This window comes from Talpa occidentalis, unplaced genomic scaffold (genome assembly GCF_014898055.3).
Source record: "Talpa occidentalis isolate TD23 unplaced genomic scaffold, MPIMG_talOcc4v2.1 talOcc4.5, whole genome shotgun sequence".
NCBI classification, from domain to species: Eukaryota; Metazoa; Chordata; class Mammalia; order Eulipotyphla; family Talpidae; genus Talpa; species Talpa occidentalis.
Genome location: NW_023604861.1, coordinates 117,678,346 through 117,695,794, shown reverse-complemented (window position 1 = coordinate 117,695,794; position 17,449 = coordinate 117,678,346). Strand labels below are relative to the sequence as shown.

At 44.8% G+C, this 17,449-nt stretch overlaps 1 protein-coding gene across 1 annotated transcript; it reads right to left on the bottom strand.

Annotated features, from left to right (window-relative positions):
* Positions 1 to 693: 693 nt before the first annotated feature.
* LOC119259388 (cytochrome P450 1B1) lies at positions 694 to 9,873 on the bottom strand. The gene is made up of 3 exons (XM_037528210.2): positions 9,455 to 9,873; positions 7,925 to 8,968; positions 694 to 4,924 (listed from the first exon to the last, which is right to left on the bottom strand). The coding sequence occupies exons 2-3, from the start codon at positions 8,965 to 8,967 to the stop codon at positions 4,336 to 4,338; spliced, it is 1,632 nt and encodes a 543-aa protein (XP_037384107.1). The 5' UTR covers position 8,968; positions 9,455 to 9,873; the 3' UTR covers positions 694 to 4,335.
* Between the last annotated feature and the right edge of the window lie 7,576 nt (positions 9,874 to 17,449).

The following is a 17,449-nucleotide window of genomic DNA, read 5'->3' as shown; positions in this document are numbered from 1 at the left end:
ATATTTACTTCATTAGCCCCGGACCTTCATGACCATTATTTCCCAGATCTTATGTCAGTATTCCCGAAAACAAGCCAGTATTTTCTTAAACAAATTCATAGTCAGCTTGGCTGCTAAAGTGATGCTCTCAAGCCCGAGTATCAGTGTCACTTCTTGCAAATTTACTTCATGATTTCTCTTCCTGTTTTCACAGTAATGGGAGCTCAAGTCTGGGAGAAATAAGGGCTGTTAGCCTACCCAACCCTGCCATCTGTGAGGGTGGGGTGTTGAAAACCTGGACAGTCACCCCAGGGACCCGGTGAAGTCAAGTCTTTTATTAGGTAAAAAGATCAGCCAAAAAAAAAATCTCCACGTAGTATTTTATGGTGTACTCAAACCCATTCTATTCTCTTGGATATTAATTACACCTTTTTTTTTGTTATTATTCTTAAGTTTAATTTGTACTTAACTGCAACTTATTAATTGCACTTATTAAGGCATATATCCATTTTAAAAATTGAATGAATCAACGTATATTAACCAAATTAAAAACAAAGCCTTCATGTCAAAAAAAATTCAAGGAAAGGATTATCGGACTGCTGGGGAATAATAAGTTGTGCATTTTTTTAGATGAAGCAGAATTCATTTTTCAAAATTACAAATTAATCCCCACTTTGCTAGGCTGTTTGCTATTGGTTCTTCTAAGTCCAAAATATAGAGATCAGGAAAATAGTAGGAAACTGTATGATGAAAAGCTTATCAGGAAGGAAAAAATGCACGCAGCCTAAAATGCTTCACTCAAGCACTTATAAACATTAGCTGAAATGAATACATGCATTAGACTCTATTTGCTACAACTCAAACTCAAACTTCACAACGAGATATGAAAGCGATTTTTATTTTGGGGGTAATAGTGTTTTATTATAGGTAAATGCAGATACAGAATTTATTTAATGTGGTATATCAAATAGAAAAAGCTACATAATAATTCCGTGTCCTCAAAATCTATTTCAGTTACAACTGTATTATAGTTGCTATGTACATAATAAAAGCATATGTAATAAAATATAAAAATAAGAAAAGGTTAAATATGAAGCTGTCCTTGAGTCACAAAAACATCTACTAAAGCATACCTTTTTTTCTCAGTCACACAGTTGTGTCACAGCTAAAATCATACACACTAATACATAATGCTATGCAACTATTGGATCTAATATAGATCTAATATGAAAATATTAAGACTGCAGTAACATTTCACAGGTAAAGGCTAAGTTCTGAAACGTGAAAACTTTCAGATAATCCACAAAACAAACTTTCAGATAATCCCAAAACAAATCTTTTTGCTTGGTGAAAAAGCAATTGTCTTAAAAATTCAAAACTTTAGCATTTAAATGAAACATTGAGACATATTTTTGGTTTTGGAATAAAGCAATTTTCTTACAAATTCAAAATTTTAATCTATAAATGAAGCATTTAATAAATGATATACCTTAGCTATTGCAGTCATCTACAGTAGAGCTTCTGACTTTAATGGTAATCAGCAAATATAATCTTTCTGTTAGAAATAAAATGAGGTTTCTGATTAAGTCAGTAATCTGATTACTGTAGGCTCCAAATTTGGTTTGGTTATCTGATTTTTGTTTTGCTTTCCTTCCTTTGACTCGGCCATAAACATTAAATCAGCCAGGTAACAGCCAAGCACTTACTGTACTCTCTTCTATATAAGCACAGCTTTTCTGTTGCTGAAAACATCAGCTAGACTGAGCCTATGTGAAAACAGATTGTAGCCCATCTGGACCTGGCTGACTTAATGAGGCAGGTTGGACATGATTCCTTTTGCTGCCTCACATTTCTCAATCAGAACAAATAGACTGGGGCAGCCCAAAATCATGGCTGGGCTGGAAGGTAGTGAGGGGTTATAATGCTCTAGAATAGCCAGTGCAGAAAAAATTGAAATGTATTGGCAAGAGGTACTGATAGGAGATTTCATTCATTCAAATTATGTGAAATGTTTATTAAGAAAAAAAAATCCCAAATTAAAAATAGATCTATGTTGTAGATTTTTAAAAGTCTACTTGGGATGTCACATGAAACAATTATTTTCTCAAATGTTGATGCTTCAGATTAAGTGCTTCAAATGAATGAATTTGGAACTGATGGGGAAATGTCTAATCATCTTTCTTCTTTGTCATTTTCTCAGTCTTGTCTCTTTCCTCCCCCCAATAGCAGCATCCTACCCTCCCATCTCTATAACTTTAAATAAAAGAGTCCAAAAAGCTTAACAAAATGTAACAGGTAATAAGCTTTTAAGACACTGTACAACTTCCTTTGGACAAACACATGCAATGCAAGTTAAAACTTCAAACTTCATTTTGTACTTTTGCAATCTTCCGTCTTTTTTTTTTTTAAGTTTTCAGGTGTTTACATAAACTGAACATATTTTGTTAAAGTTTTGTTTTCACAGTTACCAAAGTGACTGCCTTCCAAGCTGCCCACTAATCTGATCAACTCCACAGGAACACAACTGCAAATCTCCAAAACAGCCTCCCAAGGGCCATCTTCTGATTCTAACCTTCCAAAACAGACACTAACGCTACTTTAAAAAAAACAAAAAAACACCACTGAAAAGAGAAACTAGGTCAATTAAAATAGGAATTTTTCCCCTTGTTACCTTATAAAGAGAACATCCAGATAATTCATTGAATTCCTCACTATTCACCAGGCAGATAGAGGCTAAATTTCTCTGCCATCCACAGGGTAATGGTCAGATTCCACTAATTCAAATGGAGCAAAATCATCAGAATGACTTCACTATTAAATTAAATTTTAAGCACATCAAGAGTTTGGAATGCTTATGTTTTAACTAGATTATTTTCAAAAAGAGATTCTGTAATGTGAGTATGACTTTAACAAAAACGTTGTAAAGTGATAAGGAATACATCTCACAGATCAAATTTTGAGATTTTTCAGGTCTCATTCAAGTTTGGGGTGAGAGAAGAGACCTTGCTTCAATTTACTTGCCATGACATAAAAAAAGGTATATATATATATATATATATATATATATATATATATATACACACACACATATATACATACACACACTTATGTATTAGTCAAAATTGGTTGAATTGACCGTACTTTTCTACTTTCTAATGACATTATAAAAGACATACATTACTTAACCTTTTCTTGATCAAAATGATTACTTTTAATTAATAAAAATAATGTATATTGCTTGTGAATGATTATGTAATAAAGTGTATATTGAATATTATTTGGTGACTTTTTTAACCTATTAAACTTACTGAAATCAGTACACTGAAATCTTTTTTTTTCCTCTCATAATTGAAATTCTGTACTGAGGTATGATTTCTGCTTGGAATTGTTTGCAATTTAACAGTTTACACTTTAAACCGTGTTAAATCTCTGAAATGCACTATAATCACTAAATCCACTACTATTCATTTTTTTGAGCAAATGGCTTTCCAATTCATCCAATAAAGGGATGAAAAAAAGCACATAAAGTGGGCAAAAAGATTAATCCAGCCATTAGATACTAGAGCCTAACTAAGCTGTTTTATTGAAAAGGTTTGAAGGAAATTTCTAGGTTTTACCTTTTCCCTTATCACCTTCAATTATGTCCTACACCAAAACTATTTGTCTTTGCAAGTTCAGTGATATAGTCTGAATCTTTGCTTAATATAGTTTTCTCTGGGGCAATTTACAACACATGAAACATAAATCTTGAGTCCCACCAGGGAGGTATGATTACTGAAATGTCTCTTCATTAGGTAGTTTGTGTGTGTGTGTGCGCGCGCGAGCGCTCGTGTACTTGTTTTTTTTTTTTTTTTTTTTAGGTGAGAGCTGGGTGATGCCAATGATCTGTGTACATGTGCTTCACCTCTGCAGTCTCCAGTTTTTTTTCTTTTTATCAACTAAAGACATTTCAGTGGATACTCTATGGGGTTGCTTTTAGTTTTGTTACAACAAAAATATGTATGCGTGTGTCTAGTAAATGGATAATGAGCTGTTCACTGATGTGAGCATGTGTCTGTGTGTTTTAACTCCAAATGATGGTCCCTTGAGAAATTATTCCCAGCATTCAATTTATGTATAAAATCCCCTTGGGCCCTTTAACTCTTTTGACTCAAAAACTCCTCCCAGGGCTCCTGTAAAGCCCAGGGCTCACTCTGAGCAGGCCTGTGGGAAGCACACCATCTGGGGTCTGTTAGTTTAGGCTCACTTTAAGGCTAAGTAAGAAAGTAGCAAAGGGAAACTAAGAAAAAACCTTAATTTTACTCCCCACCTCCTAAGACTTGAGGACTTCTACAATCTCCACCTGCCCCTGACTTCTCACTGGCAATCTTCCTTGCTCTGTAACTTTTGCACAGCACGATCAAGGAGCTCCATGGACTCTCTGAGAGTGGCACTGATTTTAAATGCCTTGGGCTTAATGGTCAGGCCGTAATTAAAATCCATTTTTGAGGTTTCATCTGGGTTGGCCCTGAAATTGCACTGGTGAGCTAGGATGGAGATGAAGAGAAACAGCTGCATCTTGGAAAGCTCTTCCCCAATGCATCGCCGTTTGCCCACTGAAAAAATCATCACTCTGCTGGCCAGGTCCTTGTTGATGAAGCCGTCCTTGTCCAAGAACCGGGCTGGATCGAAGTTCTCTGGGTTCGGCCACTTCACGGGGTCATGGTTCACAGACCACTGGTTAACAAAGATCACGGTGTCCTTGGGGATGTGGTAGCCCAAGACAGAGGCGCTGGCATTGGTGGCGTGAGGAATGGTGACAGGCACAAAGCTGGAGAAGCGCATGGCCTCATAAAGAAAGGCCATGATGTAGGGCAGGTTCGGCTGGTCGTCCAGGCAGGGCAGCCGGTGTCTGCCCACAACTTGATCCAATTCTGCCTGCACCCGAGCCTGCACTTCTGGATATCTGGTTTTTCATGCAGAGGGAAAATGAGTGAGGAAAATTAATTCTTTCACGTAGAAAGCACATTACAATTTTTAAAAATTCTATTTTCAACAAGCTAGCTGAATTTGGTTACTAACTGAAGGAATGTTTCCCACCAAAAAATATCCTAGACAGATTCCTAATTTCTCTCTAAATTATAAGATCGATGTTCATAGTTATATTTCCTGTAATAATCTTCACATGGCAAAAGCTCCCTTTCCTCTTACAAATCAGAAATGCTTACGTTTTTTTCGGCCTGAAGAAGCAGACTAGTGGACAAGGCTGGCTTCTCCCTTTAGGTATGGCAGACACAGTGAGAAGGACCCACAATAATTTTTAGGGTCCCACAAAAATGTTTTCCTTTCTTTTAAAAAATCAAAAGAAAGGATGAACTTTTAGATCAAAGAACGTGTTTTAATATGTAATTTTAGTATATGTATCTTTATACCGATGTAGTCATAAAACATGTTTTAAATTTTCTTAATGAACAAAGAGTCTACAAAGGCAATAGCTAAAATGCGGCACTGAAAGGGATCCTTTTTTTCCTCTTCATTCTCTGGACAATTCCAGCAAACACACTGTTCTCATTGTATACAAAGATAACTGGTATCCTTATAGGTAAAACTATATATCTTCTAAATCTCAAAACAAATCCCTGATACTCAGGAGATCATGGTATAAATAATAATACTTAGTCACTATTGGTGAGATAAGCTAGTACGATTTTTCTGGAGACAAAGTCTTCATTCAAAGCAAATTCAAATGGCTAACTCTTCTCCACTCTTTTTAAACCCAGTAATCCATGCCTAGAGATATATTTTCAGAAAATATCAGGTACAAAAATTTATAACTACAATCGATAAAATTTTTGAAAATGCAAACAAAATTAAAGTTCAAGAAATGATTACATTCAACGGTATGTCATTATGGCAAAATATAACATAGTCATCGAAAAATACCAAAATAAAGTTTAAAATGTGGGGGAATGCCCACTACAATAAGTGGATGTTGGAAGTAAATATATATATGTAAATAATTATTGCAACTCTGGAAGAAATTTAAGCACATATGTGATGGGATTATGGATGGCTCTAAAAATTGCTTCTTTAACATCATACTGCACGAGTCTGCAGACCGTTTTCATAAAAAGTCAGTAAATATTTTAGGCTTTGTAGACCAAACCCTCTGCCTGGGTCTGTGAAGGAAAGCAGCCACAGATGATACACAAGAAAAATGGACATTGCTGAACCTCAATGAAACATAATGACCCCCAAATGGGTAATTGCCAACCTCTGTTATATTGTCTTTTCACTAAATTGAGGGAAAAATTATTAACTATATTGAGTTGACAGTAACTCCAGCATTGTTTTATTGGTTTGCTGCCCAACTGGAGTACACGAAGAACCATTTACAATATGGTTTCTAGGGAAAGTAAAGGCTGTTTCCAAAGATACTGTCCTTATCTCCAAGGACCTGTGAATCCCATTTGGGGGTGGTTTTCTTCCTCACCCACGACTGACTTCTCTTTATTCGATTTTGCTCCTTCCCTTCCCTAATAAGTAAAATGATTCTAAATATACAAAAATACTCAATTTGCTAAAGTAGCCGTACAGTATCTAAAGGAATAAAAAGTAGCAGTGGATTCTAACAACTGATAACGCTCTTTCCCTTCCAGTTTTCGGATCGTCCGCAATTCAGCATCCCGCAACGATTTCTTGTGCTTCAAATAATGGCACGGCCAGGATTTCTAGTGGTTCATGCCTTGAAAGAGACATTGGTCCCTGGGATAAGGTTGCCAGATAAAATACATGCCGCCCAGTTAAATCTTAATTTTAGAGAAACAGTGGCTTTTTTTTTTTTAGTATAATTATGTACTGCGTAAAATTAACTCTTTTGTACAGCTGGCAACCCTCAATTTCTTAACAAGGCGTAGTGAAGGTCCGCGATCTCCATCGAGATAGGCAGTGAGGACCAGATAACCCAGACCAGCCCAGAGGCCGTGAGGGCCGCCAGGGCCGCCTGAGAACTCGTTTGCTCATCTTGATCCTGCGGGGCGCACGGTAAAGGTGACTGTTTCTGTCACTTCTTTATCTCGACGCGCCTCCCTCCTAGCGCGGTGGTTTCATAAACGCGATATTATCCGCTGATTTTGGGGCGCCTAACACCTCCCATTAATCACCCGCTTAGGCAGGGTTGTGTTCCTGCCAGCGCTTCTATTGCCCGGGAACCAAGCCCTTTCAGCGTCCGCGCTCGGAGGCCAGGGACTCCCGCGGATGGCTAGCCGCGCCCTGCGGGCTGCTGTGCTTCCTGAGCGCATCCCAGCTTTCTCCTTTCTGCCAGGATCCTTCCAATTTTGCTTCCCGTGTGCCAGGAAGGCGAAGAGAGCAAGGCGAATCTATGGCACCTTAAAAATCTTACTTTTTCCGATAAACACATGCAATTTGCAGCAACATGGATGGCGCTGGAAGGGATCATGCTCAGCGAAATAAGCCAGAAAGAAAAAAGAAAAATACCGGATGGTCTCACTCATAGCAGGAATCTAGAAAACTAAATAAGGGACCAGGAAAATGAATAACTATAAGAAAGAAAATATCAAAATCAACAAACAACTAGGAACCAGAGACACTCTATGGGGGGTGTGGGGTGGGTAGGTGAGGGACTGGGGTCAAAATAAGGGGGTTGCAATTGTATGGGGAATATAAAAATAAAATTTATTTAAAAAAAATCTTTTTCCAGTGGCGTTCTCACTAATTTGTCCCCGTTCGCAGAGGGTAGCGACGGGATCAGGGAAGGGGGAGCGGTCGGAGCGCCTCTGGGTGGGGTGCGCGCGCGGGCGGGGCCCAGTCGCAACACGCCTTCCGGAGCTGCGCCTCGAGAAAGAGGACCTGGAGGCAAAGCGCAAACCCTCCCTGCGCGCTTGTGGCGACCTGGGCACGTTCTGGTCTACCTCCCTTTTTACAGAGGAGAAAAAGGAGGCTTTACCTGATGAAGAGGATGAGCATCCACTGCAGCGCAGTGGAGAGCGTGTCCTGGCTGGCGCCGAAGATGTCGGTGATGGTGGACGACACGTACTTCACATGCAGCCCCGCGCGGCCGCCGCTGGGGACCTCGTCCGCCTCCTTTCTCGAGGAGAGGATGAAGGCGTCCATCATGTCGCGGGGGGCAGCCCCCTGCTTAAGGCTTTCGCGGTGCCTCAAGAACTTGTCCAGCACGAAGTCACTGAAGCTGCGGTTGAGCTGCTGGAATTCGCGAAAGGCGGTGCGCACCGGGTTGGGGAAGCGCTGCAGCCAGGGCAGCACGTCCACCAGGCTGCCCGCGGCCACCGTGCGCCCAAACTCGTCGTTGTGGCTGAGCAGCTCGCGGAACTCCGGGTCGTCGTGGCTGTAGCGGCAGCCGAAGCACACGGCGCTCATGACGTTGGCCACGGCCACCACGGTCAGCGGCCGCGGGTCCAGGAAGGAGCCTCCCGCGCTGCCGCGCACCAGCAGCTCCACCAGCTCGCGCGCTTCGCCAACCAAGTGGCGCTCCAAGACGCTGCGGCCGCTCTGCTGTCGCGCCGAGAAGGCTCGAAGCGTGCTGTGCGCCGCGCGCCGCTGTGCCTTCCAGAGCTCCGAATACTGGCCGAAAGCCATGCTGTGGCCCTCGGACACCACGCGGAAAGAGGCGAAGGGCGGCCGGTCGGCGAAGGCTACGCCCTGCTGCACCAAGGCCTGGCGGATGGCGTGCTCGCCGTTCAGCACCACCACCGGGCAGCTGCCCAGGCGGATCTGGAAGACGTCGCCGTAGCGCTGCGCCAGGCGAGCGAACGAGAGGTGCGGCGCCTTCCCCATCTGCGCCGCGTTTCCGATCAGGGGCCACGAGAAGGGGCCGGGGGGCGAGGACCCCGGCCGCCGGCGCCGCTGCTTGAGCAGCCACTGGCCCACGTGCACGACGGCCAGCACCGAGAAGAGCAGCAGGAGGGTCGTCTGCTGGGTGGACAGCGGGCTCGGCGACCAAGGATCGACCAGGCTAAGACTGGTGGCCATGCTGGAGACACAAGGACCCAAGCGTGACACTCAGGTGTGGGAGAAAGGAGCCGGCGCCCCAAGTCCCTACACCCCAGCCTCGGGCTACCTAGTGCTGACGGGTAGAGAACATGTTGGTTGCGTACAGGGCCAGGTCAGGGCTGGCGCACTGGTGAAGCCAGTGAAGACGCTCCTTCCCATCCCAAACTCACGCCCTACAGAAGGGAAGGGGCACTTTCTGTCCCTCTGATGGCACCCAGACCCCAACCCCTCCCAGCCCAGCCGCAAAAAAAAAAAAAACCAAAACCAAAAAACCAAAAACCGGCTCCTGTAAATAGGGACAACCCGGCGGGCAGCATGGAGGTGGCGGAGTAGCAATCCGGCGGGCATCAGGGCGTTGGTGCAGTAGCTAGCCGACCGCCCAGGCTCCTGCGCCCAACCCTCCACCCGTCGTGTGCGATAAACGGTCAGAGACGCCGAGGAAAGGCGGCGCCACGGAGAGACTAACCTGCCAGGAGGCGCGCCTTCAAGGCGCTACAGCGTCAGGCTGTAGGGAGAAGGGCCCCGGGCCTTTGCGCAGCGCAAGACGTCAACCCGAGCGTCTCCGGAGTCGGAAGCCCGCCCTGGACACGTGCTGCGGGCTCTTGAGCTTTAGCACGATCTGGAGTCTCTTGGCGTCGACAATACCAGGGACTCCTGGATGGGATGAAGATGGAGAATGAGGTCGCCTTTGCTGAACCCCGCTGCACCTGAGACCTAAGCCAAGTCAGGGTGGTCTCACCGCGTGGGGATTGAGACCCAAGATCCAAGAGTGGAATCAATTCCGAGCCCTCACGCCCCCAGTGCAACTCTGACAGCTGGCGCCGAGAGGCGTGGCGGGCTGCACAGTCCCTCCGCAGAGTCGGGGCGCGCCATCCCGCTTCTCCCGGTTTTATGACCTCGCGGAGGGAGGCGGCTGCGGGACCTCGAGGGGCGGGGCTTGCGGGGGTGGGAGGACCCTGGCGCCCCGACGGCCTGGTCAGGGTACCTGGCTGTTTTACTGGAAGCGGCGGTGCGCGCTTCTCTTTTGCGGGAAAACGGCTCCTATACACAATCGGGGCCTCCAGGCTTCCCCAGAAGCGCGCTCAGGCAGAACCTGCCCGCGCCGTTGCGCTCCGGGCTGGAGCGCGCGCCCGCCCCAGCGCACGACCTCCCGCGCCTCACGGTGACTCTGGCCTCGCGCCCCGGGAGAGGCCCGCTGGGGATCCTTGGGCGCCCAGCCGATCAGGAAATCTGTCCGTTTGCAAACCAGAAAGGCTCAATTTGTGCCGGCGGCTTGCCTTCCAGCCGCCCTAACTTTATTTCATCTGAACGTTTTAGCAAACAAATCGGCCCCTCCAAGGTGGGGCTTTGGCGCACTAAGTTCTCCTTCCACCTCCCGTGGCCACTTGCAGAAGCCGCGACAGAGGCCGTGCCCAGCCCCAGTGCGTCTGCCGCGAGGGTCCCGGGCACACAAAGGCCCGCCCGGGCGAGCTTTCCTCCAGGAGGCGCCGCGCACCGGGCGGCTCGCGCGCGCCGGCGGCGCAGTCCCTGGAGCGAGGCCCGGAGCCTTGCTGGAATGAACTCTGGGGCGAGAGGGGGAGGGAGGGCGCGCTGAAGATTCCTGGAGGGGCTCGGGGAGCAGACGAGTCTGCTGCGCGCCCGCGAACTTTAGCCGCTTGAGAAGTTTCTTCTGCTGTCACCTCCCCCTTGCGTGCGGAGCTGTTGCCTTGCGTGCGCCGCTTCTCAAAAGTCGGCTCTAGTCATATCCCTTGGCACTTCTCACGGCACCTGACACGCCGAGGCGGCGGCGGGGGCGGTGGCCGAGGGCGGGGTGCCGGCCGCCCCCACCCTTCGCGGCGCACGCACAGCCGCCTATGCTATGCTGGCCTCGCGGCTCCCCAGCGCCGGTTGCTCTGCGCGCGCCTGCGCCGGGAGCTGGACGCGTCCCTCATCTGCTACACCAGGGACTCTAGGGCCGGGGTCAACTCACGGCCAGTTGCGCCCATCCCTTCTCGCTGGTACAAAGTATTTTCAAGAGAAAAAGGCTTTCTCTGCAAGGTTTGGGTTGGGTAAGGGAGAGTCCGCAAGAAAGGTGGGATGGATCCTAGTTAACCAGGTAGGAACTGCACCTCTGTGCAGCCAGGGTCATCAGGTGTGAACATTGGAGTTGAGCGTTTACCACGTGACAACCCTGTGCTTTGAGCTTTGCAGGCGCTGTGAATCTGAATCTCTACAGTTGCCACTTACAGATGAGGAAGTGGGTTCAGAGAGGTTGTATGACTTACCTGAGATCACACAGCAATCAAGAGGTGGAACCAGGTTTGCACCTATAAAGTCCTACTCCGTATCCATCGTGAGTTAATGTGGAAGGAAATACTCAGCTAAAAGGCACAAATACCTTCTTTCATGTCTACCTAAAAAAAAAAGGTGCAAGAATTTTTAAAAGTTGTTTTGCTTACAGAATTGAAGATTCTGAGGCTTGCAAGAGAAATGGTATGCTCAACTTTTGCAGTTAAATTGGTTCTGAACGAGGGAGACCTGTGGACTGTGCTTTATAGCTGAAATTACTGGTTAAATTTTTAAAGGAACTTGCAAGGGTGTTTAAAAAAAGTCTAACTTCTTGAGAGACTGGAACCAACAGTAAAACATCTGATCTGATTTTTTTATTAAATGCCTTTCTGTAAAAGTCTCCATACGGTAGCTTTTGAGAAGTTCTCTGGAAATGATTTCCCACACCATGATGGAGTACTCTGCTTCCTGATGAAATTGGCTTTGAAGCAACTGGGTAAATAAGCATTGGTTTCCCAGAGCTGTGTTGGCCTACATATCTTCTGAAATGAGTGTCATAACAACTTTACCATACCCAGCTTTTAAGCAAGACCTTTGCCTAATAATTCAAGACTGCTGCATGCATCAGTTCTCTCATTAGGTTTTAAGTTAGTTGATGGAAATTGTCTATGGGCTAATGCCAATCTGAGCTATCAACATTCTAGAAAGTCTTTATCACAGTATCTACCAGAATTACAGAATTGGTTGTCTTTAAACCAAGTCAACCCCTATCTGAAAAGTACAAAACACGGCTGTTCTTTAGACCTATTAAATTCCTGAATAATGCCAGATAATGCTTAATTGAACTAGAAACATGCCCTCCTGCCACATAAATAGTTCAAGCATATCATCCAAGCTGGGGTGCCTCAGGCTCAAGTCCTGTTCTATGACAAAGTCTTATAAAAGCAGTGGAACCAGTTGAGCAAATGCTGTGAAAAAGATAGGTCCTTATCAAGATGACACCTTCCTCAGCAGCTACAGGCTTCAGGTTGTCTCAGAGGCATCAACCTCTGCTGGAGTATGCATCTGGTAGCTAGTGAAAACTTAGGGTAAACCCAGATCTGCTTTGGGTACCCCTCATTCTCTAGTGAGGATCCATTCCAGATTCTTTAATTATCAGGGCTGAATCCAAATGTATATTTCTGTTTGTTGTGGTTTGTGATTAATTGTTGCTTTATACATTTTCTCAGTAACTTGATAAATGTTTATTTTTAGGAAATCAAGTTGAAAAAGAGAATACTTCATCTGTCTAAAGTTTTCTGTACTTGATCAAAGAATTGGGAAAATGAAGTTTTTCATTGTTGATAATGCAGTGGACAGCAGGCTCCCGGTTCCATTGTCAGGAAGGTGAGTTTCAGGAACTGGATGGGGTGGTAGTAGAAACCCAGGGAACAAATGTCTAAAAGTGCAGGCCTTAGTGGCCTTCCTTCTGATGGAATTACTGTCCTGAGTTGGTATGAGTGGGTCACCCCATAAATATTGAGCAGGAGGGACTCATATATTGGCCAAGACAATAGATACTCCAAAATGCTCCTGTTCCTTCAATCATTCTTTGAATAACTTGGTTTCTAGAACTTTATCCAGCTTATCTGGGCCTTCTAGACAACACAGTATTTTAGTATGTGCATGACTTGAACAGAATACCCCAAGTGACCAGCCCAGAGGGACATGGTTACTTCCCATTGGCCACAGCATTTCCTTTAAAGCATGTCAAGTTTGGGGACTATTTAGAAATGTCGGAATCCCATTCTTGTGCCCAGGTTAAGCATATGATTAACAACAACAAAAAAAATCTTCACCCTCTATTATAAGACTTATCCTATTCTGAGTTTTTAATTGCACTTATGCAACTGATTTGAAAAATACTGAATATGAGACTTTACGTCTATTCCTACTAAATGCATCTATGACTTTAGGACAGTGTTTCATCCTGTGGAGGTCATGTGGATACTCTTGCTGGTTCTGAGGGTCAGAGACCAGAACAGGAGCAAGAAAACAACTCGGGGAAAGCACATCTAGGGGTCAATAATCACAAGCCCACTCTCAACCACTTTAGGCCAAACACTTTGGACTGTGGTTTGTATTACATTATATGACATTGTATATTATTGTATGTTAGTATATTAATATAGCTCATGTATCTTATATAACTCAATCTAAATATTTATAATGCTATATGTAATAAATCTATTATATGTGATTTATAATTGTATGTATAACAAATATTCTATGTATGCATATACATGTGTTGATGTAATGTATATACTATATGTTATGTGTGAATTATGGTTTATTTATTACATTATATTTGTTTTGGCCAGAAATAAAATGTTAAAACTAACAGGTAGTATATAATAGACTCATTACAAAAGCTTCAGTCACTGTATAAGAAGACACAGAAAAATGGAGAAACCCATATTGCCATTCCTTCTGATGTTAACCACAAGAACCATGGATGTGTATTTGTACATATATACATATTTTAATACAGTGAGATCATGTATATTTACTATTCAGTGACTTTTTTTAACTTAACAATTGTGTTGGTGACCTCAACAGAAAGTATAGCTCTACCCCATGCTTTTAAACTATTGCACAGTGTAACTGTCACTAATTTATTCAGTCACCTCTCTCCGATGGTCATTTGCTTTGTCTCCAAAGCACCATTACACACTTACTGCAGTGACTTCACTTTTCTGTGTGACTCCACAGGCTTCTGCAAGTGTTTCACAGTAGAGATGCCTGGAATACACATTTCAGAGTTGAAACCACCTCATTGTCTTCTGAAAAATGGACCAGTTTGCATCGCCATGAATGTGGGTTTTGTACCAGGTGATATATGCCAAAGTACATTACCTTTTAGAAAGAATTGTTGCTGTAATTTAACTTTGTAAATGCAGAAAGAAAACAAAGTATCACTTGTCTTTCACTCCTATCTCTTACTTTGAAGAATATGTATGCTTGTTTCTGGTCATCTCTTCTAGACAGATGAGGGAAATCCCCAGATAAAGGTGGTAAAATGTAGGGGCGATAATTCCTGATCTCCACATCCCTGTGGAGGACATCACGGAAGCCGGCCCTGGATATCTCATGAGATGATGACAATTCTTTCCTGGTCCCTGGGCATAGGCCCAAATGCCTTCCAGGCTTGACTAATCCTGCAGAGGAGATTAAAGGGAAAAAGCCAGCTGCCAAGATCATCAGGAGTGTGGCTGCTGGGGCCAGATACTCCTGGGTGTGAGACCCAGCTCTCTTATTTATAAGGACTGACTGTGTTAGTTAACAATTCTGAGCCCAAGTTTCCTCATTTGTACAAGGGGGATAATAATGTCCCAAACTCAAAGGGGAGTTGTGAGGTAATGAACTGAGATATTGTGAGGAAACCAGTTAGCACGGCTGACGGCAAAGAGTGAGCTCTTAGTAAATGTCAGTCATCACTATTGCTGCTGCTCCAAAGCCCTTATTCTTGTCCTGTCACCTCAGAGCCATGTAGGGCCTTGGACTTCACAGGGATAAAGATGTGACCTGCTTGGTTCTGTGTGATGGTTCACAGGCCTCGACACATTTACTCACCTGCAAACTCCTAAAGGCCAAAGGTGACAGCAATCACCTCTTCCTTGTCTTCTGAGGTGGCACTTTGTGTGGTTAATAGCTCCACTCTGGAGCCAGCCAGGGTCTGAACCAGGCTCTACCACTCACCACGGTTGAAAGACTTCCGTTGCTGCAAATCTCTATCTGGGTCCAGCCTGCACTTAGGTTACATGGAGATGATGCCAATACCTATTTCATAGAGTTGTGGTGAGCACTATGTGAGTGTAGAACAGTCCTGACACATAGTATGGGCTTCAACGGGATCAGTGATTACCATTATTCTGTGGGAGGCCATTTGCTGCTGCCTTGAAAAGGCTGACCTCGGAGCCATCTGCTCTTGGGAAAAAGTCTCAGCACCAATAGCCAATTTACGTCTTCCTCCAAATCCCAGATGGCTGCCACGCAGTCTTCTTCCTAACCTCATCTCACCTCACCAGAATGTGCTTCACTCCAGACCCCTTAGCATGGAGGTAGGAGGATTCTCAAAAGAACCTGGGCAAGAACATGCTTGGTTCCTTCCTTCAAGCTAGGTTATTGGCCAGTCCCACTGTGGCTTTCATGAGTGCTTTGTAGCCCTGCAGTCATGAAGCCCCAGGACAAAACTTCTGCAATTCCGTGCCAAGGACAGTTGAGAACACACCATTTGCCCCAGTGCAGATGGGTGAGATCTTCAGGCAGGACTGCTGCGGGAGTTCCCATGGTTTGTACAGATGAAGCAATGCTCTCCTGTTTCCAGAAAGCAGCCTTCTTTGCTTACCTCCAGGACTGGGTGAGAGTGTACTATGGCCTAAGAGCCGGGACATCCTGGCACATATGACTGAGCTGCGAGACCTGGGGCCATTTCGGGAGCCGTCCCAGAAAGCAGGGCAGAATGTTCTCTGTATGTTCTTCTTAAATGCTAGTAAGGAAATTACCCAGACTGCTCCCCCATCCAAAACAGAAAGTTAGATTCAATTATCTGGACTTTGGTGGTGACTAAGCTTCATTTTTTTCCTTTTGTCCATTGTGTTGATTCCGCGCCTGGTGGTTCATTCATCTAAGGGTTTGAATGCAGGAGGAAGGAGCGACTTGTCAGTTTCTGAGCCATTGCTTGTTCAGGGGACCCTGGCTAGGACCTTGCTCTCCATTCACTATTTCAGAGCTCCCTGAAGCAGGAAGGACATATCTTGTGCTTTAAGTTCCCAGGTGGCTATTGCCACACCCCAGGGAATGCATGAGGTTTTGGGTTGAAATGGAAATCACTTCCCCAGCAAGGACTCCTGAGGGAAGCTGGACTAGCAAGAGCTCTCATTTCTGTCCTCTCTTACTGCTGGGCTCTGACACAAAACCTGAGGCTCCCAGAGGCACATCAGAAAGGTGATAATCAAAGTACACATAGCATTTAATTGGCAAAGGGACAAGCACACACAATTTTTTTTAAAAGATTTACTCATTTATGCATATAAGAACTGAGGTGTAAGCCAGAGGTGTGGGGGGGTGAGAGGATTCACCAGAGAGAATGGGGAGCAGAACAGGCAGACTGACTGAAATATACTGCTGAGGGGAGCAGAGGGCGAGACAGGAGAGGTCTGCTGTGCCATGTGGGTAGGTAGCTTCCTGGCCGGCAGTGGCTGGCAATAGCTTGATAGCACACCCACAATTTTAAGTGCAATGTGCAAAGCACTGTGCTGCTAAACAGGAGGGTGCTCCTCCTCTCTGGTGTTCCAAGCATGGGCCAGGTGGGTGGCCTCTGCTCTAGTCTTCTCCACCGCTGCCTACCAACTCAAAGCAAGTTGGGGCAGAGAAGGGAAAGGAGCTAACCTTCCCCCCGAAGCACTGTAGTTTCTGTTTTTTATCTACTGTTTCATTTACTTCTCTCAGTCATCCTAAAAGTGTTGGTATTTCAGCCTACTTCACATAGAAAGGGATTAAGATTCAGAGCCGTGAACTCTACCAGCAGTCACACAGGCGAGACCTGCAAGTAAAGGGGCAAGATTTGAACTCAGGTCTGCAAGCTCCATAGCCCATTTGTAACACATTAATGAGTAAACACTCATTAATTTATTTCCCATCATGACAAATCTTATAGAAGCCCTGCCTTCTCACGCTACATACGCTAAGCATAAACTTCTCTGGCCTTATTATGCCTATTAAGGATCTGAGCAACCTCCAGCCTGACCCTGGACAGGAGAGCTAAGAACTCTAGGGCACAGGACCCCACAGGCAAAGCCTTCTTAGTTGCCAGAGGTGGGTGCAATCCAAACTCTCTCCCTTCCCAGTGGTATCTGCCCAGCATGACTTAATCTCTGTAATTTACAATCCAATCTTGGGAGGATTTAGAAAATTTTCCTTTAAAACAGTGGCTGGAACATGCAGAGAGTTGGAAGGAAAGCAAGCTCCACATGGGTTTCATGACTAGATCTCCTACAATCAAACCCATTATGTTGAAATTAGTATAAAATTCACACTATTCCAATCCCCAGAAGTAATACTTTTATTTAGAAGTAAATGAGCAAAGTGATGATTTCATAGACCCCAGTGCCAAAATCTTAGCTCAGTGCTTCTCGAATGTTTTGTTTTTAGG

Bases quoted from the DNA above. Each gene is read 5' to 3' on its own strand.
- LOC119259388 (XM_037528210.2), bottom strand. From the start codon at position 8,967: ATGGCCACCAGTCTTAGCCTGGTCGATCCTTGGTCGCCGAGCCCGCTG. The intron at 4,925-7,924 runs GTAAAGCCTCCT...ATGAAAAACCAG, and splicing joins ATGCTCATCCTCTTCATCAG to ATATCCAGAAGTGCAGGCTC.